Source organism: Desmodus rotundus, chromosome 11, assembly GCF_022682495.2.
Source record: "Desmodus rotundus isolate HL8 chromosome 11, HLdesRot8A.1, whole genome shotgun sequence".
Taxonomy (NCBI): Eukaryota; Metazoa; Chordata; class Mammalia; order Chiroptera; family Phyllostomidae; genus Desmodus; species Desmodus rotundus.
In genome coordinates, this window is record NC_071397.1 from 91,658,402 (window position 1) to 91,686,088 (window position 27,687).

The 27,687-nt window shown below is 42.3% G+C and overlaps 1 protein-coding gene across 1 annotated transcript in view; it reads left to right on the top strand.

Annotated features, from left to right (window-relative positions):
- PPP1R14C (protein phosphatase 1 regulatory inhibitor subunit 14C) overlaps nt 1-27,195 on the top strand; it is a 71,974-nt gene extending 44,779 nt beyond the window's left edge. The window contains exons 2-4 of the mRNA XM_024551964.4: nt 6,443-6,526; nt 7,850-7,882; nt 25,320-27,195. Of these exons, the coding sequence (XP_024407732.2) occupies nt 6,443-6,526; nt 7,850-7,882; nt 25,320-25,394 (192 nt within the window). The 3' untranslated portion in view covers nt 25,395-27,195. The remainder of the gene's footprint in view (nt 1-6,442; nt 6,527-7,849; nt 7,883-25,319) is intronic.
- The last annotated feature ends 492 nt before the right edge of the window (nt 27,196-27,687 follow it).

Below are 27,687 nucleotides of genomic sequence, written 5' to 3' on the forward strand. Positions count from 1 at the left end.
ACTGTTTTACTTCCTGTCACTGGAGCCACTGTCTGGGGACCTGTTTTTCATGTAGAGAAACCCCCAAATGCAACTGAATTCTGGTACACCAGAGTGGGCTGTGGATGTAGTCACTCATTTATAAGTGATTTGATTGGTCAGTAAGGTTATATTCAGAGATACTGCTTTATGAAGAAGGTAGAGAACTTCAGTCAAATTTGACTATTTCCATACTCCTTCTTAGAAATATTAAATGCCAAATATACACAAGACACTACACTTGATCCTAGATCAGCCTTTGCTTCCTGGGACTCCCACATGTACCTCCAGGGCCCATGTCTCTGTGTCCTTCCCATCCAGCCTTGGTTTTGGCACATGGGCCATCAGGACCCACCTGGGCTCCACACTCAGTGTGCACTCTGGGCTCAGACCCCTCCTGCCCTCTGATAGATGCAGGCGGGGTGATGAGAAGTGGCCTAGGTTGGTAGAAAGTGCAGATGCTCGATGATAACTGTAAGTAGTCAGGGAAGAATTGCATCAGCTTCCTCACTGGGATTGCCAAGCCCGGGTTTCCAGGTCACGTGCCTTGGATAATGGCAGTGACCTTGCCCTGCATTTCCTATATACCTGTCAAGCCCCTCTGAGAGGGGAGGGAGCTTTGCTTCCTGACTCTGAGTCTTGAGTGTGAGCGGACTCTAGGAAAGTCTTGACCGAAGGAAGGAAGGGTTTCCACATCGGACAGTCCGGGGCAGTAGCCACTCACCACATGTTGTAATGGAGCACTAGAGTGTGGCTAATGTGACAGAGGAACCAAATTCTGTTGTAATTCATGTCCCTGAATTTAAATGTAAATTAGTCTAAGAACACATATGAAGGACCCGTGGACATGAACAATGGTGTGGGGACTGACTACGGGAGTAAGTGGTTGGCTGGCTGGAGCGGGGAGAAGGGGGGAAAATTGGGACAACTGTAATAGCATAAACAATAAAGTATTTTTAAAAAGAACTTAAATATGAATACCACATGTGGCTGCTATAGGGAGCAGCCCAGACCCTGAGGACTAGGGAAAATGAGTTACGCAGGGCCTGAGGGAGAGCCGTGTGCTCCCGGTGAGAGCATCCCTGACTGCCCAGCCTGGTCCTTCTCCTACGTGGGTGGGACTTGATGTTGCTGCACAAGTAAAAGCCCCTTTGATCAAATTTGGTGGGGCATCAACGCTGAGTAATGTCTGCAGGGAAACCCATGTCTGTGCTGTTTGGGGAAAGGCATTATTTATATATTCTTTTACTTCCTTTAAGAAGAGCAGACATGGAGCTCCCCTTACCTGTGATTCCCTGAGAAGGTTCTATTCATCTTCCTCTGTCAATGTCATTAAGTGCGTGATTGGGAGAGGAGTAGGGAAATAACTGTTACTGACATCAGAACTAGCTTTTCTTTTGCCAGGCTTTTTGTGAATTGTCAGCAGACACTGTTTACACGGGTATTGTGGCCTTATACAGAGCTGATTTACTCTGGAGCCGGGTTTCCTAAAATGCGCACACAAGGTCTGAGGCTCCACTCCAGAGGCCCAATGGCCATGGCTTCAGCCTTTGTGGCTGGGAAGGGTCGCCACTGATTTCTCCGCACTGGGGCTTCCCAGCTGCACTCCGTGCTCACGAGCTGCCAGGGGTCTTGCAAGATAGTGAGTTTCTTGGGTGGTCTTTCAGTCCCCATGAATCCTTTCACTGTGATAAATCTGACGCCCCTGTGTCACGAGTGTATGTTCATGATATGATCTTTCCCTTAAGTCAGCCGGGCAACTGCTCAGCTAGCTGCCAGCTGAGCAGCCCGGCACCAAGGCATAGACAAGAGCCACACACAGTAACTATGCTATTTATGCAGCTTTTACTGAGTGCAGATTCACTCAAAGTAGAGCATCAACATACATTAATATCCTACTCACACTCTGACGATCTAAGAGAAACATAACACACACAGCCATCAATGGGGGATAATGAGCCCGAGCCCCAGAGTTTCAGTTTGCAGGTCCGGGAGATAGCACGGTGGGCAAGGGAGTTGCCAGCGTCCTGCAAGGTAGGGTCTCTGGAGCCAGGTGGGCAGCAGGGCAGACGGAGTCCTCAGTCCAGCAGGACAGGGCTTCAGTGGCCGATGCCAAGGAAGATCAGCATGGAGCAGCACTCTGGGGTGTGGGGCTCTGCTGTCTTGGCTGTGGTCTGGAGCCTGCCTCAGTTTTACCTTGAAAGTGGTGCACTCCACCCATCTGAGTCTTTTTGATAAATGTCTTAGCACCCCTGATGCCAAGTGTAGAATTTCCCCGGGGAGCCTGTGGGTGGTGGTGCATGGATATTCTGCTTGATGCTTCGGCTTGCAAGTAGGAATTTTCCCCAGGAGCCTATCTGTGGGTGGTCCCGCTCTGCAGACAAGGCTATTCTAATTACATGTGCAGATATCTTAAGTGTGTCTCTTTGCCAGATGTGCCCGATCTAACTTAGGTAGTTTCCCTCTTGAACCAAAGTGTCATGGCTGACTGGGAGCCATCTTGGTTGACACGAGTGACTCCACTTTGTTTTACAAACTTGATGCCATCTTGACCAGAACAATGCCGTTTTACTGGTCCTGTACTCCACACCTTGATAGCTGTAACCACTCTGTTTTTGACTTCTCTCTAAATGGGTCTTCCTTTCAGCAGCCGTTTCACATAAACACAGAAAGAGAAAGTCAGTTGAGCAGGTATAGGGGAAGGTGGTGGGGGCAGCCTTGGGGGGACAAAGGCAGGCGGGTACCTACGGAGGGAGGGAAGCAGCACTCATATTCACTGTGGTCTTTCACAGTGTCCTGACCATGGCGTGGAGCGTTGGGATCCTCTCAGCCTCCTTCGCCATCCTCTGCCCCTAAGGAGGCCACATCTGTACCCACCTCCCTGCTCTTCCCCCAGCAGGGCTTAAAAATGTCATCTCATGTGAAACAGCAGCTCTGTACGACCAGTGTGAGGAACAGACTGACTGGACGGGCCTGGCAGGTACCAGAATATTCTCGTAGCCAGTTGCACACACACCTGCACTGCCCCTCTGATGTCCTGGGTGGTCAGGTGATCGTGTTTTAGTTTCACTCCTATAATGGTTCTTCAGCAAGAAGTGTCATCTCTTTGTGAGCCTTACTATTAATTTCTTAAAAAGAGATTTTAGCCTTAATAAGACTATGGATTTTAGAGTTTTCCCTCTGCTTTACGTCCATCTTTCCTTCTGTTTTATCTGAGCTTTTCATTAGGGGCCACATATCTTACAATAGTAAAGAGATAATAATCAGTAATCAAGAAGTCTTTGTGGTGTGCCAGCTACTACTCTAAGAATTTGATGTCAATTAGCTAATTTAATGTAAACATCAATGGTATGAGGTAGTGGTTACCATTTTTATAGGTGGAGAAACTGAGGACAGAATGGTTAAAGCACTTGACCAGAGTCACCCCGAGAGTTAGTGGCAGAGCTGGCCTTTAGCTCAGGCTGCCCAGCACTGGAACGCTGAGCAGTGGTCACCCTTTAGCCTTGTTCTCATCAAATATTTAAGTTTCCTATTTCTGCCCTGGCTGTTGTGGCTCAGTGGGTTGAGCATTGGCCTGTGAACCATAAGGTCACTGGTTCAATTCCTAGTCAGGGTATATCCCTGGGTTACAGGCCAGGTCCCTGGCTGGGGGAGTGCGAGATGCAACCAATCGATGTTTGTCTCACACATGGATGTTTCTCTCCTTTTCTTTCTCCTCCTCTTCCCTCTCTCTAAAAATAAATAGATAAAATCTTTTAAAAAATAAACTTCCAATTTCTATACCATTGGCTTTTTAAAATAGGTAATGATAATTAATTATAAATTCAAAAATTATGTTGATGGATATAAAACCTCTCCTCTATTAGGTAGAACTTTGCAGGTGAGACCAAAGACAAATTGATAAATAAATACTTGTTGTGAAGTGGATTATACCACTGAATACCTAATCAAATGATCTAAACAGAAATTCTCAATAGACACAGGAATAAGTCGCTTGGGGTTTTCAAGAGGGTGCTTTTCCTAGAAATCTTTATGCCTACTGAGGACCTGCCTTCAGGAGCTAGCGTTACTGAGGGTAGTTAGGTAGGAAAACACACTCCTCCTACATTTCTCCTTTACTCTCACACTATTGCCACACTCACCACATTTCTGACACCAGATGTGTGGGTCTTCCACATAACAATTGAATGCAATCCAATCCAGTTCAATTCTACCTGGAAATAGCGTCAGATCCCACAAGTAAGGGCTCATTCCTATGAGAGTGCTTCCACTTCAGATGCCAATCTTAAGTCCCAAGCTGTCTACTATACTTCTGACCCACCAGCTATAAATTGGGGCTCTTTATGACCCCCTCCATGGGTTCAGTAATGTGCTAGAATGACTCACTGAACTAAGGGAAATACTTATTTTTATTGGCTTATTACAAAGGACACAATAAAGACAAATAGCCAGGTGAAGAGGTGCACAGGGTGAGGTTCAGAAGGGTCCCCAGCACAGGAGCTTCTGTCCCCATGGAGTTGAGTGTACCCCCTCCCAGCACGTAGATGTGTTCACCAGTCTAGAAGGTCCTCGAACCTCATTCTGTCATGATTTTTATGGAGGCCTCATCACATCGGTGTGATTGATTAGCAAAACCCCATTTCCAGCCCTTCTTCCCTTCCAAAGGTTAGAGGGTGGATGAGGAAAGTCCAACCTCCTAATTATGGGGTGGTCTTTCCCATGACCAGCCCCCGCCCAGGAGCTGCCAAGAGTCTCCTTATTAGAACAAGAGACACTGCATCGCCCAGGAAATTACAAGGGATTTAGGAGTTCTGTGTCAGGAACTGAGATCAAGAAGTAAATGTTAGAACAAAAAATTCTCCCAGCACTCTTATTCATAGGGTTTTAGTTCTGTTTCAGGAGCCAGAGGCAGATTATATATATATTTATAATAATCTATAATAGTAATAACAGTACATTAACAATAAAATAATAATGCATTAATAATAATACATTGACAATAATTATTAATAATAATAATTCATCATCATCATTATTATTATTTTACAACAGTGTATCATATTCCTCAGTTTCCTCAAAACGCTTGGGTCCTCTCTTTTGTGTTGGAACAGGAGGAGAAATGGTTGAGCACTATTATGTAGTGAATGCACTTTACTAGAAAGAAAAGACTCAAAGTCAGCCTTGGCCCCAAAGACCAGACAATGCAGCTAATGCAGAGTGGCTAGGCCAGGTGAATGCACAGGTATCCCCACACTGGTTTCTCTCTCACTTCTGTGGGTGCTTCTCACCCATCCCTGTGGCTGGAGGGGTTGGAATGCAAGTGACTGACACCTAATGGGGAGGTGAAATGGAAAATTGCAGCCGTCCTTAAATATGGTTTGATTTTGACGTTCTCAGAGGTATGGGGAAGATCAGGTAACAGGAAATGAGAAGCAGCCAACATCTACTTGGGAGTGGAGGAACAGAGTCCAGTTAGTGAGGTCTTTTACCACATCCCAGCTGGACTTCCTTGCCCTCTTTTCTGGATTGGATGCTTTTAGTTTCGGGAATATTAAACCCCAGCCATGATGGCTGAAATAATAACAGGGATTTACTTGCAAATATGCCAGTTTTAGAGGAGGTTCGACTCGGTGCCTCAGTGGCGTTATCCAGAACTTTCTCTTCTCATTTCTCCTACTCTGCCCCTTGTGGAGTCAGAATCACTCCTCTATGGTCACCATGACGACTGCTAGCAGTTTCCAGGCAAAGAGCTTCCTCAGCCCACTCTCAGATCAGAGAAGGGATGCTTCTGCCCAAAGAGCTTCTGTTCCTAGAGCCCCTCAGTGATTTCACTTGGGTCAGGAGTTCTCTCTTGAGTCAGTAACTAGGGCCTGGGCTCAGGTGAGGCTCACCCAAGTGCCCTACTCAGACACCTGTGGTAGAGTCAAGTTTTTGCCAGATCCGGAACCGAAAAGGATTTATTCAGTCCCTGAAAAAGATGATAGATTGGTACAGACAGCAAGAGAAAGGTGATCAGTGGGCAGGAAACCATGACTCTCACAGCTTTTTCCGTGATTTGCCCATCAATCCCTGCTGTGTGCTGGGAATTGGCAGCTTTCTGCCGGAGTAGAAATTTTAGTTTTTACTGCTTCATGGCTCTTAAACCTCCTGTGTTTCCCTCCTCCCTCTACCCCCTCACTTCTCTTTTCTCTCCCTCTTCTTCCTCCTTTCCCCTCCTTTTTCTTGTTTTCCCTTTTCCCCTCTTTCCTCTCTCCCATTTCCCCTTCCTTCTTCTCCTTTCCCTCCCCTTTCTCCTAGTCTCTCCTTCTGCCTATATTGTTAACCCCCTTACATTGATGATCCAGTCATTTATTTAACTCAACTAAATTGGTTCAGTACAATGTCGTTTTCTCACTAAATAGAATGCCTTCCATTTGTCCTCCAGGAAGAAGAAATGCCAGATGTAGAAATTGACATTGATGATCTTCTTGATGCAGACAGTGAAGAGGAGAGAGCTTTGAAGTTACGGGTAAGCAGCTTTCAAAATCTGGAACCTAATGGCCATAGATAGGTGAATCCCCCTGGGTCTCCAGAGCTTGGCATGCATTACTCTGCCTGTGGAGGTATTGGCACCAACTCTTGGGCAACGGCAGTTTGCAGAGAGGAAAGTGATGGGATGCTAGGTGTTCGCCCTCAGGAAATACACCTCTGATGATAAAGCAGTTCTTGATGACAGTCAGTTCCTGAAGCATCTTATGGATATGAATTTGTCCCGCCTCATCTTCTTGAGAGAGCGAGCTGGTTCTGCCTCCAGATACCCATTTGCCAGAGAAGGAAGCGATGCCCCACAGTTGTATGAAAAGGAGAAGGGCTAAGCTAGAACTGGAGTGTCTAAACCCAGGACTCCGGTCTCACAGTTGTGGATTATATCATTCATGGCACTCCTTTCTGCAAAAGATGGTTTACAACATAATTCTGTTTAATAGAATACCTTTTGCTAGAGTATGCTCACCTGGTAGCATTCTTGTACAGCTATGAATGTTGAGATGTCTCATGGTTCCTTAGTCCAGAGTAAGGCAATGTTTATTTTCCTTCCCAGAGTGGGGGGGGCGTCAAATCTCTCATTTTAAAATCTGTGTTTGGGAGTTTCTAAAACCAATAAACCTCTGGACCTGCCTACATTTTTAATATTCACTGAGGATTACTGTTAATAGCTGTTGGTTGTGGCCAGTGGCACATGATCGCTAAAGGCAAACAAAGGACACGTTTTAGTATATTAATGTGTTTAATGTGTTAATAACTACTAATGTCCCTTGAGTGGTGAACAGTCTCAGTGTAATGATTATTTCTTGCTAGTAAATTTAATTGGGAGATGAAAGTCAAAAAATTAAAGCGGGCATCCGTTCAATGCAGAATGTAATGATATAAAGTTTTCCTAAAATTGAGAACTTGAAAGCTTTATCTACTGTCAGGTCATCCCCTTCGGCTCCCAGCCAGGCCCCTCCTGTCCAGTGTGACTGTTACCATCTTTCACAGGCTGTCTCAGTTCAAGTCTATCCAGTTTGTTATTAACCAAGTTGGCAGCCAAAGGAAAGTGTGTGTGTGTGTGTGTGTGTGTGTGTGTGTGTTCTGGACAAGGTGAGGCATTTGTGCGTAGAAGGGACACAACTCTTTATTTCAGCACCCATTAGCCATCTAAAGATATAAAGTGTGATTCTAGAGAGTCGATAGGAAATGTTGATTTGCCATGTTTAGAGTAGTACTCTACAGATGAAATAGTTTTTAATTTCATTTTAAAAATGCAATTGAATTTTAAAATAATAAAACTTACCTTCTGTGTATTTCATTCTAGGAAGCTCTCGTAGACTGCTACAAACCAACAGAGGTAAACAAATCATGTTTCCTAAATGCCATGTTTGAATTGTTTTTTAGTAGATCAATTTGTCTATTTTTAAAGCTAAACCACAGTAAATGGGTTTGATTAAGTCCATACTAAGTAGCAATTTTTACCCTAAGGGAAGTGCATATGTTTGAATGGTACCACCTTCCTTATTTGTAAGCCTAAACATGTCTGGTTTAGGAAGACTTAAAGCTAATGGAATCTCATGCTTGCTTTTATGTAAAAGTCAAACTTCAAAGGTAATCGTGAGAGGTTTTAGAATCATTTTAGTAAAAGTCTTAAGGTTTGTAACTGGACAATACATTCTAATAGTGTATAGGTATGTATTTTTTTTTAATTTTTATTGTTATTCAATTACAGTTGTATGCCTTTTCTCCCCATCCCTCCACCCCACACCAGGTGAACCCACCTCCCTCCCCCACCTCCACCCTCCCCCTTGGTTTTGTCCATGTGTCCTTTATAGTAGTTCCTGTAATCCCCTCTTCCCACTGTCCCCACCCCCACCCCCCGGCCTGGCTATTGTTAGATTGTTCTTAACTTCAATGTCTCTAGGTATGTATTTTTTAAAAGCTTAGAGCCAATTCTATTATTCAGATTTGAGCAGTTGCTTTTCTTGGAAGAATATATTTATGCTTTGTTTGGATATTTACTAAGTGTATAAATACTAATGTGAAAAATAAAGTATATTAATTTGATTAGAACAAAGCATTTAATGTATACTCTAATGCCTGAAAGCACAGTGTAGAAATTAAGGATTTGATCAGTTATGAAAATATTGGTAAAAGAGAAATTGGAAAATTCATCAGATGCTTTGGAGTCCATTTGGTGGTAGGACTTCTGTTTTTTGAAGTGGTATTATTACAAAGTGGGGGGAAAGCATGCTTTTAGAAGAGTGTTTAAGATTTAAATGACTGGGGTGTTTTATGATCATTTGGTTTGCAACCAGTTACTACTTATTTGAGCTTTATTCATATTATCTCTGGTTTACATTTATATTGATTATATCTTGCAGTTATAGAGTTTTTAACTTAATTTTAGTTATAAAAATATATTTTAATCAATGTCATACATAATCATAATTTTGAAAGTCAAATATACCATTAGCTTATAAAGAAAAAATAGCAGTGTTTTCCCACCAATCAATATCCCTCCCTAGAGGTATGTACTTTATATTCATATATTATATTTATATGTTTTCATACAACAACACTTTTGGCTGTTTCCCTGCTATTTACTCTTATAGTTCCTCTTATATTTCTAACTATGCATTTACAACCTTTTTTTTTTTCATTTATGACTTAAGGGGAAATGTGGCAGCCCTCTCACTCTCCACCTAATTTATTTCCCTTCATCCCCTTTATAAAGTTATTTAACACTTTCTGTTAATAGTCAAGTATAATCATATGATTTAGACAAATGTTTTTCACTGCTAAAGCAAACAGTAAGATATGACCGTGGTCCCTTTCTTATATAGCCCTTTGTTTTTCCTGGAGTTGATAGTTATCTTGTCTTTATTTTGTCTTCATGCTACCTATTGGTATTTTCTGTTGAACTCTCCAATATCTTTGTTGAACATGTAATAATGTATTTCATGTATGCTCAAGCACATCATTACCCTCCCCCCACTCCAGACTTGCCTTCTGGAGCCCTGGGCAACAATCTGGAGAAGTTATTCTCTGGATTGACCAAGTAGCTACTGTGCTGAGATTTCTGTTCACTGCCATTCTATATTAGATGCTGTGTTTCTTAAACCACAGACTTCCTCAATTTAGTTGGAGTGCATCACCCAGTAGCTTTTTGGGAAACAATGCACAGAATGTAATTTTTTTGAATCCTTTCATATATGAAAATAAATCTTGAGCAATATAGTTGGGATGATATAGAATTCCAGAATAAAATTCATTATTAAAACTTAATTTTAAAGGCATTACTCTATTGTTGTATTACTTCTATTGTTAAGAAGTTCAATGCCATTTCTATCCTCAAGACATTTATTTGTATGTGACCTGTTTTTCCCCCTTCAGTTAACTTTTAGGATTTTCTCCACATTTTGAATTTTATAATGATTTGCTCTAGTGGGGGTCTTTTTCTACTCATATGCTGGGTATTTTGCAAGCTGTTTTAGTCTGAAGATTCATATCTTTTAGTTCTTCAAAAATTTATTTTATTATTTTTTTTCCTCAGAAGTCTTTCACTCTCTTATTATTTAGATGGTACATCTTCTGGATGGAGTGTCTAATTTCTTAACTTTTCTATTTTGTTTTACATCTTCTTGATCTTTTTTTGTTCTTCCTGCTGAAAGATTTCCTTGACTTTATCTTCTGGCCTTTTTACTGATATTTTAAAATTTCAGCTATTTTATTTTTATATCGAAGAGCTCTTTCTTGATCTCTGGTCATCATTTTGGTTTAATATTTTTTCTTGTTTTCTTGAGGCAGTTTATTCTTTTTCTCTTTTAGGACATTAATCAGATGTTGTCTTTTTTGTTGTTGTTTTTGCATTTTAAGAATATTGTGCTCTCTACATTGTCTCTGTTTTCTCTGCACCCACCTTTTTTTTTTCTGTCCATTTTCATCTGTCTTTGCTGATTTTTAGGAGTGGACTCATGATTGAGCATTAGGGAGCTAGGAAGCTGATTAAAATCTGTGTGTGTGAGCACAGCCTGTCTGTCCATTGGTGGGTCTCCCTATGGAGTCACTAGGTTACAAACAAGATTTTTTTTTTTTTATGGTATGTGTAATGGAGCAAGGGGACCACTCAAATGTTGCTATTTGGACCTTTTTTTTTTTTTTTTTCCTTTCCCTGGACTAAGAATGGGAAGGAGGCAAGAGATCTTGCCATATAGTTTCTTTGGAAATAGAGCTTCTTTACTTACAGTTGGGGAATTAATGTAAGAGTTGAAACAATTATTTATTTGGAGAGTCATATTAAATTATTGTGAAGGATTAGACAAAGACTAATAAGATTATGCTGATGACTTAGCATGTGGTGTGGGATGGGAGGGTTATGGCTGAGAGTGAGTCTGAATTGGTAGGTGTAGACCTGCCATTTATTTACTTTTTATTTCCCTTTTCTTCAGTTGTTCTAGATGGAGAAGTTCATGTTTTGGTTATTTAGGTGGGAAAGGTTGGACTTGCTTTCTCTTCTCCTTTTCTTTCTCTTCTGATTGGCTCTGTAGCCAGGCAGCAGTAAGAAGTCATTTTCAAGTTCTCACCTAAATGAGCCCTGTTCTCCCCAGTTTTTCAGCCAAGTTTATTTGTATATTAAAGGATCATTTCAGAAAAGGTTGGATAATTTTGCCTTTGAGCTGATGTTCATAAGAAATCAATTTTACCGGCACCTGGATTGTGATGATAAAAAAATAGCTTTAATTTTCCCACAATAGAGCCCTATAGTTCACAATGTGGTAATGAGCACTCTCTTACTTAATTAATCTTCACAATCTTCACTTGAAGACTTCGGATAACTTATCTAAGACCTCACAGGAGTGGGCAAAGAGGCCAGGACTTAACTCCAAGGTCCTGACTGCTGACCTTGTACCCTTTCTTTCCATCCTGCTGGTCTTCCAAAGCTACTTGACTCAGTAATACTTTCAGGACATTAAAGGATTTTGTCCTATCTCAACTAAATAAATGCCTAACAATGAATGATGCTCTTTTTCAAGTAGTTTTCTCTGGGGGTGCTATTTTTTTTTTATCAAAAGGAGTTTACATACAATTATGCTGCTTTGAAGTTAGAAACATAAGGAAGATATCATTGCTGATTCAGATACATTTTTATAGTCTTATTGCAGAGGGAGGGTGGGGGTTAGAAAGAAGACTAGACTTTGAATCAAGAGGCTTATGCCAGCACCAGTACTCAACATGTGTGGCTTTAAGCACTTTTCTCAACCTCCCCAAGCCTAGAAGATGGAACTAATAATGACTTTCCTGGGTTTTAGTAAGGACTATTTGTAATAATAATAATTTTAGTGATAGTAACAACAACAATAAAATTGCTAGACCATTACTAAGCATGTTAGGCACCAATCTAATCACATCACGTGTATTAACTCATTTTATCTTCACAACGAAGCTGTGAGGTTGACACTATTGTTTTCAGTTAGGGAATTTGAAACATAGAAAAGCTCTGTAATTCATCTAAGTGACATAATTAGTGGAGAAATCAAGGTATGAAACAAGCGAGCAACAGCATGGTTGGAACTGGAGAGCATTATGCTAAGTGAAATAAGCCAGGCAGTGAAAGACAAACACCATGTGATCACATCTATAAGTGGAACCTAATCAACAAAACAAACAAACCAGCAAAATAGAACCAGAGACATGGAAATAAAGAACAAACTGACAGTGACCAGAGGGGAGGGGCAAGGGAAGTAATGGGGGAAAGAAGGGGAAGGGTCAAGTCAAGAAACATGTATAAAGGACCTATGTACAAAGACAACAGTGAGGGGAGGATTGAATGTGTGTGGGGGGTTGGGTAGGACAGGGGAGGGTAATGGGGGGGAAATGGGGACAACTGTAATTGATCAACAATAAAATAAATAGATAAAGAATTTAAACAAGAAAAAGAAAAAAAAATCTGCCAGCTTCCCAAAAGTGATACTGTTTTTGATGTTTCACTTTCTCTCATATACTTTGAGTTCATGGTTTCCTTCTGCGGAGTCCTCGACTAACAAAAAAAGTTCTTGTGATTTCCCACTTTCCAAACTGACAATTTGTGACATGTAAATCTTTCCAGACTTGGACCTTTTGAAACAAGCAGTATAATTGAGTAAATGCCATTTCTGATATAGTATTAAAATAGGGATGATTTAAAGGTAGAAAAAGGGTATTTTTTATGCAATGCAAGAAGAAAAGGAGTATTTTTGTTTGGGCTACTACTTGAGTTTGGAATATCAGGAGTAGCGGCCTAGTGGACACTGTAGCAATCAGGGGTGGGGGTATTGGGAGGAGCTTCTTTTCCTATTTCTCACTCTAACTTTGCAGGGTTTTCAAATCTTTGGATCACATAGGGCCACCTCCATTGTATTGGGATGGTGCACAGAAAATGCGTTTAATATTGAGGGCATCTGTTAAGGGAGTTACCAGTGCAATCAAAGGATTTTTAGAAATCTCTTTTTATAGTTGAAGGTGGCCGTGCCATTGTTCTCTGACAAAGACCAGATTTTTCTTTCTGTGCATTTATTTCATTTCTGTGAAAGAGAAGCTGGGGTATTTCCTATCCCTTTAGCAATCAAAGCCTGTAAGTTGGCATACCGTATTTTGTCATGTATAATGCACACCCATGTTTTTGTAGCACAGTATACATGGGATTATTATACCCATTATTATACCCATGGTATGTAATTGTATATAATGTACATGGATATGTAACCCAGGTATAATTAATGCGCATCCTTATTTTTTCCCTTAAAATTTTGGGCAAAAAAGTGTGCATTATACACAGTAAAACACGGTACACCAGTGGTTCCTGTAGGTGATTAAATCTAGGAGGAAGTGGTAAGAAGTGTGTTCTGGGTGTCTGTTATCTGCCCGGTCACAAAGATGTCATGGCCACATGAGGGTTCAGGAAAGGGATATCTGATGATTCTGTGATTTCTAAAAAGAGTTTGGGGAGGCAGGCCTGCTCTGATCTTCCTTCGGTGTCGGCAGCAGGAAGGCAGACTTTCTACTTTTTGCCTTAGTGTCGTGGAGACTATATCTCACTTTTCTGACACGCTTTGGTGGTGACTGTTATCCTGATCACAAACGCTCTTCATTCATTTAGCATTTTAACCCATTGTTTAAAATATTCTTGAGTTTATGCGTATGTGGAAGTACTCACAGTCCCTGTTCACTGAGTCCGTTGCAGTGGAGAGAAAATATAAACTGGATATTCACAACACGGAGAGGCTGTGTGGGTGATTGGAGAGACAAGGCCTGGCATTTTGCTGTATTCTTTTTATTCATTTGCTCAACAAATGGTTATTGAACATTTTATGTACCTGTGACTAATGTAGGGGCTTACATAAAGCAGTGAATCTGTATGTCCATTTTATTTAATAGTTTTTTATCCTCACCCAAGGTTTCATTTCTTTTAGAGACAGAGGAGGGGAGACAGAAAGGGGGAGAGAGAAACATTGATGTGAGAGAGAAGCATGTATTGGTTACCTCCTGTACGTGCCCAGGCATGGGATTGGTGCCCCGCTAAGGGAATCATACACGTCCAGACTAGGGGGTCACATGTGCCCATGCCTGGCCCAGGGTTTGAACCCACAATCTGGGTATGGATGCCCTGACTAGGAATCAAACCCACAACCATTCGGCTATGGAGCAACTCTCCAGCCAACTGAGCCACACTGGCCAGGGCTGTATGTCTATTTAGAAAACAATCTCTTATAAGTTAACTACAGTTAACTGTGGTCAGAATTGAAATGCTCAAAGAATATGAAAATGAAAGGATATAGAAGCTTCTCCCATGGTTCTCTAAGTTAGGCACCAAATTGCTTAACAGAATGTGATTTTAGGGCATTTGCACTTGGGAAAAGCCCAGGTGGCAGCCACTTAACTCCAGTTTAATGGGTATGAGTGTCTGAGTGTCTGTACACAGCGGGGCCTTTCCATCTGGCTCTTCATGGGGTTTCCTCCAAAAAGACCGTAGTTTTGGGTTGGGGTGAGGAATAGAGCTTGAACACTAGATTAGTGACTTGAAATACAACCTTCAGAACAATATTTCTCAATAGCGAGAAAATTGGGAGGTTCCAGAGAGAGACTGTGATCAGATGAAAACGACATGTGAGTGGTTGTAGCCATTGGCTACGAGAGCCTTATTATGTTTTGTGTGATTTGGCAGGTGGGATTTACTTAACAGAAACATGAGCAAACTTACCTAGTAGCCAAAAAGATTCTGGTCCCAGTATGCCAACTGCTCGTGCACTTAGAGTAGGGCTTTTTGTACGCCACCCTCCTCAGCACAGGAAAGAGCCAGGGCATGCTGGAGCTGGCATTTGGACCCACAAGCGAGTTGATGTCCTCTACTCTGCCTACTTCTCACTGCCTTTCTCTGAATTCTTACTAGGTGAGCACGAGCTCCACTTTGGAATATTTATAAGCCTGATTAAGATTGTCTTCATTGCCCTGAGCAGTGTGGCTCAGCTGTTTGGGCATCGTCCCACAAAGCGAAGGGTCAGCGGTTTGATTTCTGGTTGGGGCACATGCCCAGGTTACGGGTTCAGCCCCCTGGTTAGGGCGCATAAGAGGGATGACCGATTATTGTTTTTCTTCCTCTCTTTCTCCCACCTTTCCCCTTTCTCTAAAAATAAATAAATATAGCCTAAAAAATATTGTCTTCACTCAGGAAAATCAACCAAGAAATATTAGCTAAGGATGCCAAAGGCATGTAGTCATGGAGCAAAACTCTGCATTTATTTCCTGGTCTTTATTCAGCATTCTTGCAAAGGTAAGGAACTGCCACAAGACCATCCTCACTTCTGACACCAACTGCAAGTTCAAGGGTCTCTAAGACCATACTCATGTTTCATATTTGGCTAGAAGAACCCACAGAACTCACTGAAAGTTGTCATACTCACAGTTACAGTTTATTACAAAGGCTACAGATGAAAATCAGCCAAGGGAAGAGCTTCATGGGACAGCATCCAGGAAAGTTGCAAATGCAGAGCCTCCCGCTGCCCTCTCCCAGTGGGGTCAGACAGTGTTGACTCTCAGCGATGATGTATGGCAGTGTGTAGAGAGCATTGCCAGCCAGAGAAGCTCATCTGAGCCTGGAGGTTCACACTTTCCAATGGGACTTGGTCTCATGGTCATGGTTGACTGCCCACGGTAACCTCAAGTCAGTAGTCCCTCCGGATATTGAGCTGGTACCGTATGACCCAAAGCCCCGACCCTGAATCACACTGTTAGACTGTCTTGCATGCCCCAAGACCCCAGGTAAACAAAAGACACTTTCACTAGGCAGGACATTCCAAGGGCTTGGAGCTTGCCTCCTAGGAGCTGAGGGCAAAGACCAGATCTCTTTTGGGGCAAGATTAAATTCCTTACTACATAGTCTTAGAAGCAGGAGGCCCATGAGAATGCTGGTGATGTTGAGAACAATAATTGCGGTGTAACATAAGAGAAGAAAAAAGAGATGCCATTGTAGGAAGAGCCACATGCATCTTGCCTTTGGAATGCTTTTCTTCCAGTAATTAAAGATTTTTGTTTTTTTAAGGATGAGATGGAGGAGGGTACAGGCCTTAAAGGGCGGTGGACCTTTAAAAGGTTGGCATTTCTAAATGATTGATTGTGATTTTTTTTTTTTTTGGCCTTTTTTCCTCCATTAAATTCAAAAGGAATGATCCTGTTTTAAAAGCCCCCCATTCTCTTCTTGTGTTTAGCCTTATCTAAACGGAAGAAAAACATGAGTTAAGGGCAATTCCACAAATGACTTTTGGATTTCTACATTTTTTGTCAAATGGAGTCGCAATCTAAACCAAATTTCAAACAGTTTGCAAATGGGTTTCTTTCATGTAGATAAGACTGAGGTATTTGTAGCAAATGCTATTGTCCATCATTGGTAATGGAATACTTGATGTGGGAGATTATAATTTTGCTGAATTAACTCCACTGATTATTTGCATCGGTTGGATTGCTTATGTGTATTTTATTTTATATTGTCTGAATTGCAAGTGTATGGATTTTGAGAAACCTATTGGTAAGTGAAGAATAAATCCTAGTAAGGTTGAATATGGTGAGGGCAAAGGATCTGTCATTCTGCATACAAAGAAAGGCTGGAATTTGGGTGCAAAATAAATTAACCTAAGAGCAGTGGTCCGAATGTCTAAAATAGATTATGGGGACTGCTCTCAGCAGCAGAACAAATTAATCTTCAAAGGCAGATAGTCAAGAAAATAAATGGACAAAATAATGTCAGTGGTTTTAAGTTAAAGGAACTGGGGGGTGAGGGGGGAGGGTGGGTCATCCAGGATGCAGTTAATACCTGCAGGAATTTCTGTTGGCAGAAGTGATTATGCCAACAGCTGGCACAAACCCCGACCCATAACAGATTCATAAGCCCCTTTGCAGATCATGAAAAATAGGATCAGTTCTGGTGTGCCCTCTCAGCAAATGAACCTCTCCCGCAGTAAACAACACTATCCGCCCCCTCCCCCAACAGGGGAGAAATTAAATGTCTCAGCGGGGAGTGATGATGGTGCTTATGGTGCCGAATGCCTGTGACTGCAGGGAGCAAATCCCGGTGTCAGGCTGGGCTGGGGACCGTCCCCAAGCTGTGTTCATCGGTGCCGATTCACTGCCTACCCCTTTAGCCTCCTGTGTGTACTGAATGTTCAGGCTGCTGAAAATTTACAGTGTGGTTTTTAAATGGTTAGGTGGTTCTTCAGGTGAGGTCATCTTGCCATTTGGAACCACTTTCAGGGTTGCTGTCATGTTTTAAGAGATACCTACTACTCTTCCATTGTCCTCACTTAGCTAAACTGTCTTGGATGTAGAAATTCTTCTTGCAGAGCATGCTGACTACAGTTAATATTGTATTGTGATGTGCAAGTCGCAAAGAGAGGAGATCTGAAAAGTTCCCACCACAGAAAAAATATTGTAACTATATGATGATGAACGTTAACTAGAATTTTTGTGGTGATTATGTCAATATATACATACGTATCGAATAATGTTGTATGCATGTACCTGAAAGTAATACAATATTACACATCAATTATGTCTCAAATTAAAAAAAATTCTTCTCTTCCTCCACCTGATCACAGCCTGCCTCATTTTCAAGTCATATGCTCAATGTCAGGCTTTTTGGAAGAAGTGTCTGGCAGTTACATAAAATGTACAAGCTGGGGGCTGGGTGAAAAGGTGAAGGGACTGAGAAGTGCAACTATTATTGACTAGGTTTCCTGTGCTGTTACTTTGCATCCCCCTGTCTCTTCTATAAAGGTCCATTTGTACTTCTCCTTTTATTTTATTTTATTTTATTTTATTAGATGCAGACTTCAAAGTACTGGTAATCGGGATGTTCACAGAAATGGTTGAGTATGGTTGCAACATAGAGGAAAAAATGAAGGCTATGAAAAGTGAAATAAAGGAAAATGTACAGGGAACCAACAGTGAAGGGAAGGAAACCAGGACTCAAATCAGCGGTTTGGACCAGAAGGAAGAAATAAACATTCAACCAGAATAGAATGAAGAAACAAGAATTCAAAAAAAATGAAGAGAGGCTTAGCAACCTCTAGGACAACTTTAAACATTCCAACATCTGAATCATAGGGGTGCCAGAAGGAGAAGAGGAAGGGCAAGACATTGAAAACTTGTTTGAAAAAATAATGAAGGAAAACTTCCCCAATCTAGCAAAGCAAATAGACTTCCAGAAGTCAGGAAGCTCAGAGAGTCCCAAAGAAGTTAGACCCAAGGAAGCATACACCAAGGCACATCATAATTACATTACCCAAGATGAAAGACAAGGAGAGAATCTTAAAAGCAGCAAGCGAAAAGGAGACAGTTACCTACAAAGGAGTTCCCATAGACTATCAGTTGATTTCTCAAAAGAAACCTAGCAGGCAAGAAGGGTCTGGAAAGAAGTATTCCAAGTCATGAAAGGCAAGGACCTACATCCAAGATTACTCTATCCAGCAAAGCTATCATTTAGAATGGAAGGGCAGATAAAGTGCTTCCCAGATAAGGTCAGCTGAAAGGAGTTCATCATCAGCAAGCCCTTATTATATGAAATGTTAAAGGGACTTATCTAAGAAAGAGAAGAAGATCAAAGATAGCAACAGTAAAATGACAATGAACTCACAACTATCAACAACTGAACCTAAAAAGACAAAAACAAGACGAACTAAGCAAACAACTAGAACAGGAACAGAATCACAGAAATGGAGATCACATGGAGGGTTATCAGCAGGGAAGTGGAGGGGGAGAATGGGGGAAAGAAGCATAAATAGTAGGTACAAAATAGACAGGAGGAGGTTAAAAATAGTATGGGAAATGGAGAAGCCAAAGAACTTATATGTATGACCCATGGACATGAACTAAGGAGGGGAATGCTGGCGGGAGGGGGATACAGGGCAGAGGGGAATAAAAGGGAGAAAAAAAAATGGAACAACTGTAATAGCATAATCAATAAAATATATTTTAAAAAGAGAGAAGTACAAATGGGCAGTTACGGAAGAGTTAGGGGGATGTAAAGTAACAGCACAGGAAACCTAGTCAATAATATCATGATAAGTATGTGTGGCTCCAGGTGGGTACTGGAAATATCGCGGGGACCACTCTGTAAAGTATATGATTTTCTAACCACGATGCTGTACACCTGAAAGTAATACAAAATGACATTGGGGTCGGAGGACTGCAAGCTGACTTGATTTGCTGTCATCTGGCAAGGAGACTCAGACCAGGAGCAGATGGTCCCTGTGAATATGTATTTTTAAGGAAATGGCCAGTGTGTGGATTGGGGTGACAAAGAGGGGACAGGTCACAGAGTAGTTGCTGACCCATGTGAATCTCAGCCTGCAGAATCCTCACCTGATCTTTCTCTTCACTCCACCCTGTATTCTGTGGAAGGAGTGGATAATTTTTTTTTTTTTGGAATGGCAGTTTGAGCATCCAGGGTTCTGTTGGGCACACTTTATGGGAGCCGATGTGACCTATATGAATACTTTTGTTGGTGACACCGGTCACCGAGCAGTGGTTTCCACATTCCTTTCAAAAGTTCTTTTGTCAGAAAATATTTCTAATCAAAGGGCTGCCACATCATGTCCGTTTATTTGGTTTTTTCATGTGACTTGAAATGCTGAAAGAACAGCATTAGTGCAGTTTACGCACAAAGCAGTGATTGCAATGATGCCGTGGTTTCTGCTTTTCCTGCGTGCTGACGGGGCCGGCTTCATTTGAGTGTTGCAACAGCCTCAATGAAGGTAACAGCTGAATCTCTCGGAGTGACTAGGGAAGGCTCCCAGACGCCTGGCTCTGGCGATAATTGCAAAACGCATGTCCATCTGCCGCTCTGGCACAGACATGGTGGGCGGGAGGGGGTGGACGCTGAAAGCCACAGGGCCCAGGAGGGATGGAGGGGTGAGAGCTCAGGGCAGAGCGTGGCCACTGCCGTGTGTGCCATGTCCTTTGACAGTGCCACATGGCTGAAACTGCAGAGCGAGGAAGGACCTTCTGTTTCCACGGAGGCTGCCAGGTCCCCTCAGAGACTGGCTTTGACTGCTTGCTTTCTTAGAAATCTCTTGTAAGTCAGGCAGCTGCATGTTATATAAAGTCGGTTTCCAAGGTCACTGGAAATGTGTGTTCACTTTCCGGTTGCTTCTTTACACACACACACACACACACACACGCACGCACGCGCGCGCACACAAGCATCCTGGGCTTGGCTCTTCCCCAAATGCTCCTCCTCTTCCCCACCTTCCCCAGGTCAGCTAGTTTTTGGGGGGCTGAAAGGGAAACCTCCAGAACCTGCCTCCATAGTAGCTGGGGCCAGTCGGTCATTTGAACAATTCCAACCCCACCCCAATGGACACACAATGGCTCCTTTACTGCCAATTTAATAGCTTTGTCTGTCTTTGACTTACTCAACCCGCATCAGCTCTTGACTTCATTGGGCACCTCTTCCTTCTCGAAACAATAGAAAATCTAGCCAACACTTCCTTCGGCTTCTTAATACCATACTCTCTTGGATTTTCCCCATCTCTCTCTCTCTCTGTTTTTTCCAGCTTTTGCAGGCTCGAACTCCTCTACCAGACCTCACTCGTTAGAGGGCCTCTGGCCTTGGTGTTCAGCCTTCCTTTCCTCTCCATTTATGCTTTCCTCCAACGTTTTGCATCTAGTCCTGTGATTCAAAGCACTGTGGTCTGGTCTATCCAGTAGAATTTTCTGAGACAATGGGAATGTTCTGTATCTGCAGAGTCCATTATGGTAGCCAGTAGGCATATGTGCCTATGGAGTACTGGAAATGTGGCTAGTATGACTAAGGGAGTACGTTGTAAACTTTATTTATTTTAATTAATCTGAATTTAAAGGCACACTTGTGGTTAAGGCCTACTGTTTGGAATAGCCCTGGTCTAGATTATTGTTTATGGACTATGGGTGATGAGCCATTAGCTAGTTATGGCCTGTGTTGTCCTCCCCCACTTCCAAAATGTCAAGAGGTATTACATAGAGTAAGAATTATCTTTTTTCCCACAAGACTTGTTTTAGTCTTGTATCTCTGTCTTCTAGGCTGCTATAACTATGTGTGGGTCACATGTAATATTTTAGTCCTGTTTGTTTTTAGCTGAAAGCCACCGGTCTAGGTACTGGTAGGGCCAATATGTATGCATTCAGCCATGAGCCGAAATCCAAAGTCCTATTTATCTGTCCCTTGGAATCTCCCCTCAGATGGCTAGCAGGCATCTCATATCTGCAAGCCTTTTTTCCCTGCAGTTATCCCCTGTCTCACCAAATGCCTCCACCTTTCTCCTGATGTTCCTCAGACGAAGGTCCTTGATTCCCTTCTCTCCTGTCCCCAAAACCCCCACTGCACCCTACCCCCACACTCAGCCCACCAGCAAGGTTCACTGTCGCTGACTCGGGAATGGATCCCAAATCCACCCTCTGATTTCCATTTCAGTTTCCACCCACTGCACACCAAGCCACTGGCATCCCTGGCTGGGACCACTGCGGCAGCTCCAGCCTGCCCTCTCTTTCCCTCTTGTCTCCACAAAACCCATTCTTCACACAGCAGCCTAAGGGATTGTTTGAAAACCCAAACCAGGTGGCATTCTTCTCCTTGAAAGCCACTGGTGGCTTTCCATTGCATCAGGAATGACCTCTTATCATCTGTGTCCGCCACGGCCCAGGTGGCCTGGCCCCAGCACCTCCACTAAGTCTCCCGCCATGCTCGCCTTGGCTTTTCTTCACCAGGAATGCCCACTTTCTCACGCGTGTCTCCGCAAGGCCTCTGCACGTGTGCCATGACCTCGGCCCCCAGATCTTCTCCAAACTGGCTTCGTTTTGTCAATTCAGGTTGTAACTCAGATGTCATTTCTTCGAAGGGGCAGCCCTTCTCTGACCAAATGAGATTCTCTAACCCAAGTCTGAGTGATGTTTTGGAAGTAAATGAGATGTGTTGCTGTTACTTATATAGAGTGTTCTTGAGTAATAGGAACCAAGAGCCATCAACCAGTATTTTTGATTAGAGATCCCTGAGTTTTCTTTGTGAATCATCTATAATCCACAAAATCTTTCTGTTACAAGTGGTGTTGTCAAGTTTCTATCTGGAGAGTAAATATTGATCTCACTATTTTTTAACTTAGCTGAGCACCTCATTATGCAAATTTAATGAACAGTTTAAAATATGCACAATACACTATATTAAGTTATAGACATATAAATTATGTTAATATAAATTTTAAAATGAGACTCATTAATGTTAACATAAGTATGAGTTACTTTAACTTTTTAATCACTGACATTTATACACATCATAATGAACACTTTGAGGAAATTTGATTTAAATTTCCAAATTGCTCTTGCCTTGAAGAATAAAGTTCTGTGGTTTAGGTTACATTATTCCTTATAGGATTTTAGTCTTTATTTTTATAATTATATTTATGAAAAATGTTATTAAAATAGTGAAGAAAAATTACCTGTCTTGACTACCAAGATAAATGATAGTTTATAATTTTGACTTTTGCTTTAAAAAAAAAGAGAAAGGAAATCTATGTCCAAATAAAGGAACTTCTCACAGCAGTTAGCTTAGTAACAGATTCCAAAAACCACGAAATTAGAAATTGTATGTGCAGCACAGTACATAGTGTTGAAATCACACAGTAAAAGGGGCAACAGGAAATGCATTTAGCTTTTCAAAATGGAAACTGGCTGTCGGGGGAATATGTGGCATTACTTTATCCTTGAAAATTCTTTACGTTAGATAAAATAATGTTCAGAGACATAAAATAGGGTCTCCTTTTCCTCATGCAGATTTCATTCTGTCCAAGTGTAAAAATGGTAGTGATTTGCCCTGGCTGGTGTAGCTCAATGGATTGAGTGCTGGCCTGTGAACCAAAGGGTCACTGGTTTGACTCCCAGTCAGGCACATGCCTGGGTTGCAGGCCAGGTCCCCAGTAGAGGGTGCATGAGAGGCAACTGATTGATGTATCTCTCACACGTTGATGTTTCTCTCCCTCTTTCTCCCTCACTCTCTCCTCTCTCTAAAAGTAAATAAATAAAATCTTTATTAAAAAAACAAAAATGGTGGTGATTAAAATGTTGTTGTCCTCTGACCCACTTCTGGATTGCTCTCCAAAGGGAATAATCCAAACTGCAGGCAAAGGCGGACACACGAAGGCGTTAACTGTGGCATTGTTTATAATTTTGAAAAGCCAGGAACCAGTCAAATATCCATTGATGGGGGAATATAGCAGATCCTAGAAATCCATGCAATAAAGGATTGTATTACCATTAACATTCATTTTTAGAAAGACAATGTAATGTTGTTGGGGAAAGCTTTGACATGATGCTAAGTGGGGAAAAAAGGATGGTATGATCTTAATTAGGTAAAAAAAATGTTCCATAGAAGAAAATATGTTAATAGTGGTTGATTTGAGGAGTAATTGTTGCTAGTTTGTATTTTATGAGTCTTCTAGGAAAAGCTCATATTACTTTTATAATAGAAAAAAGATGATTAGAAAAGGAGATAGAGGTGTCTAGTGAAATATGAAATATCTGAGCTCATTGTGTTTGGACCGGAGAGTAGGTGCAGGCATCATCTGGGGGGTGGGGGGGCCCAAGGCCAGGGCTGTCACTGAGCCAGGAGGTCGTCTGAGGGCTGTGTTACTACAGAGGCCATTCATGATGGGGAGGAGGGTCTCTGAGTGCTTTTGCTCACTTCTGCCCCTCACTGGCTGTCACTTGCTGATCAGAAAGTCTGACTGGCTGTCAGCTTCATCTTTGACAAACACTAAATAGGAAGACAAAGTAATTATTATCTAAGAAATGTGACTTATTTAGTAGCCAAATATTTTTGTGTGTGTGAGCACAAACTATGGGTTTTATTTCATTGTAAGTGATGCAACCTATGGGCACATTTTTTCTCCTCCAAGTTCTTTAACTGCTGAAATTACCCTTAAAGAGACCACAAGCATTGTAAAATGCGTTTAATCACTATTTTATTAAATTGTTCTGTCAGTTGATACCAAGAATTTTAAAACGTGATGATGGTATAAACTGAAAGCTATTCTAGATTGTCCTTCAGTCTTTGGGTTCTCATCCATGAAATATAGAGTCGTTTAGTGGGTTTCCCCCAGCATTACCTGGTAAGTAAAATTAGAATACATCAAAAATATGGAGTACATTGCGTATAGTGTTTGTTCTTAAAATTTTTATTTCAGGTGTGTGTTTAATGTACTGGACTGTAAATGTTAAATGTATGTACTTTTTTAAACTATGATTTGCAGTAAAAAAAAAAAAAATCAGTGGTCTAGACCAATGGTTCTCAGTAATACCCCAGGACCAGCAACAAAGTCATCACCGGGGAGTTTGTGAGACGTGCCAGTTCTCAGCCCAGCCCCGACCTACTAAATCAGACACTCCAGGGGTGGGCCCCACCTTCTGTGCTCTCGCAAGGCCCCCTAGTGATTCTGCTGCACCCTCCAATTCAAGAACCACTGGTGTAGCCTTGCTTTCCAGGTGTGGTGTGGAGACTAACACTGCATCACCTGGCAGCTGGCAGGAAAAGCAGAATCACAACCCCCAACCGAGACCTGCTAAATCAGAATCGACAGGTTTCCCGGGCAATTTGTATGCTCGGATTAAAGGTGTGTTACAGGATTGGAAGCACTGATCTAAACCACATATGCCTGCAGGGGCCAAGTAGACAATGTCAGTGAATGAAGGCAGCCTGGCTGTCTCTCTAAAGAGTACAGACCGTCCCTGACTCGTGAAGGTTCGACTTATGATTTTTTACTTTACGATGGTGCAAAAGTGATACTTACTTAGTAGAAACTCTACTTTGAGTTTTGATATTCTCCCGAGTAGCGACACATGGTACCGTACTCTCTCGTGGTGCTGGGTGGCGGCAGGGAGGTGACTGTGCCCCGCTGTGGCTAATGTCAGTGTTCTGAGCACGTGTGAGGGAGACCAGGCTAAGCTACGATCTTCTGTAGGTTAGGTGCATTCAGTGCACTTTCGACTTACAGTATTTTCCACACAAACCCATCACACATCCAGCAGCATCTGCACAGCAGTTAGAAGGCACTGTGGTAAATTTAAGCACTCTTCATTTGTCTAAAAATTTCCTGTATTGTACCAGTTGGGGTTAATACACCCTTACAAACTCATCACCTAAGGTTAACTTCACTTGGCATCAGTTACTTCAAGCAGATTTTAAACCCGAATTGTGATAGAGTGACCCCTTCATATTCATTTCTTCTGGTCTCTTTTAGGAATTTATCCAGGAGCTGCTCTCTCGGATAAGAGGCATGAGGAAACTGAGTCCCCCCCAGAAGAAGTCTGCGTGATTCTGGCACAGGGCAGAGCTTGCCTGGACACCAAGAGAGGGGCCTGGGATTTGGACTTCATGAGGACTTTTATTAAAGAATAGTTGTCCTTACGAGGAACTTTTTTTGGGGGGGAGGATGCATACCTATTAGACATTATTCAAGAGCGTTTTTGTTTTTAAAGGTTTTATTAGTGTACTATTTTAATAGCAAAGATATCACGACTCTGGTTTCACCCAACGAGGGATTAGCAAACCAGGCAGACATCCAATGACGGACTGGGCCAGGCAGTATTTTCTTCGAGAAATCCGATGTTTAGGACCTAACTATACAGGGATGACAGGTTTTTTTTACAACTAGTTTCGTAATCCTTTTATCTTCAGTTGTTCATTTGACTCAGATGTCAAGTTTCTCATACTTGTATATACATTAATATATATCTACACACAACAGAGTTACAATGTAGATGTGAGTTTTACTTCACACTGATGGAATAAACTTGTGGTTGTTCTTTAACTGGACGTCACAGCACACGTATTTTGAAGAGACAACTAGATAGTCTCATGTGAGTGTTGTTGACCTTCAACTTCCACTTTATGCACCAAAGTGAAAGAACTCAGTGTATCTGTTATTTGAGTGAGCTGCACTGCAGAAATGTTCAGTTGGTCAAGGGCTTAATTTATGGACTTTATATTATTGCATTAATTGGGATGCTTTGCCAGGTGATGTACTTATTGCCTTGTTTGTGGTGTTTTCAAGTTTTAGGAACCCTTCGTTTGAAGAACGACTAGGATTTCTGGGGAAGGGCCCATGCTATGTAAGCAGTGTTTTGCAATGGAAAATGGAAGCACTGTGTAGCAATTAATTCTCTGCTTTCAGCCAAGTACTGTGTATTGTCCTCTCTCCATGAAAGCAGGTCCTAAGGGAGTCAGCAGATTATGCATCTTCCTTCTTAGAAGTAGGTTCTGGTCACTTCTGTGCCTGGGCAGCACCTGACCCGAGGGGATGAATGGAGTGGTGAGCCAGTGGAAAGGTGGGAAAACTTCATCTTCTCTCGGGAGAGCTGATAGAGGAGCATGTGCTGGTTGGGAAGCGTGGTGGAGATTGCATTTCCGGTTTCTCTCAGCAGCATAGGGTGAGAACACTGGCACCTGGCCCTAATTTTGCACCTTGGTCTCCTTGCTTGGAGATAAGCCTGGGGTGCCTGCCCTGCCCCTCTCAGTGATACACTAGCTCCTTGGGGGAGGCTCAACCTTCAGATGGATGTGGGTGGGGTCAAAGGTCAGAGCAGAAACTCTCCCTTCCCCCCCAGGAGGCCCCACTGCCTCCCCACAGAAACCCCACCTACGGTGAGACGTCTCTATGGGGCCCTGTCCAAGCACAGGGGTCAGGTGTTGTCTATCAAGGGTGCTCCGAACATATTTTATTTTTTAAAAGAACTATGTTTGTGAATTTTATGTATACTGGCAAGCTTTTGAAAACGTATTTAATTTTGTAATGTTTACCAATGATTTCTTGACAAGCTATTTACTCAAATAAATGGAGCTGCTTACAACTCTGCTTACCTGTTCACCTCGAAAACCACATCCACCTGCTGATTTTGCTTGATCAGGCGCTCTGCAGAGGAGGGTCCCACGCTGCTCTGTGTAACTTTGCCTTTTCAGGCATTGGATCCTAGCTGTCCTCTGATGAAAGCAAAGGAGCTGGAACACACTCCTGGGCGGAGAAGGAAACAGAAGACGAGCTCTGCGCATGTGGTCCCGCCCACCTTCTCTTCCCACCCTCTCCTAGGCTGTGCCCTTTTCCTTTAATTAAAACCACCCTTTACCCATCTGATACAAATCCTTGAGATTTCAAATTAATCAGGTATTTCAATTACTGTTAGTGCCATGCACCCTATAAGTACAGAAAAACTCAGGATTTGCAGGATTTTCCTTAGGTTTGACCAAGTTATGGTCCTCAGATAAAGCCTGAGTGAGCTCTTCCCCAAAGGCCTCTGATTCTACCACATAACACACTCCCCATCGTCCCCACTTCCTTTGCTCAGGGCCTGGCATTACCGCATTTCCTCTGAGTGCTCAAGCCACAAGCTTGGGCTTCCTCTCTGACCCCCGATCCCTGCCCCCAGCACACCCTCAGTCACCACACTCTTCTTCTGCTAATACCTCTCAGGTCTGTCCCTTGTTAAATCTTGCCTCAGTTGCTGTAACCATTGTGGAACTGGTTTCTCTGTGTCCAGTCTTGCTTCTCTCTAATCTAGTCTGAACACAGTGGTCAAAATAATCTTTCTGAAAGACCGCTCTGATCATTCTAC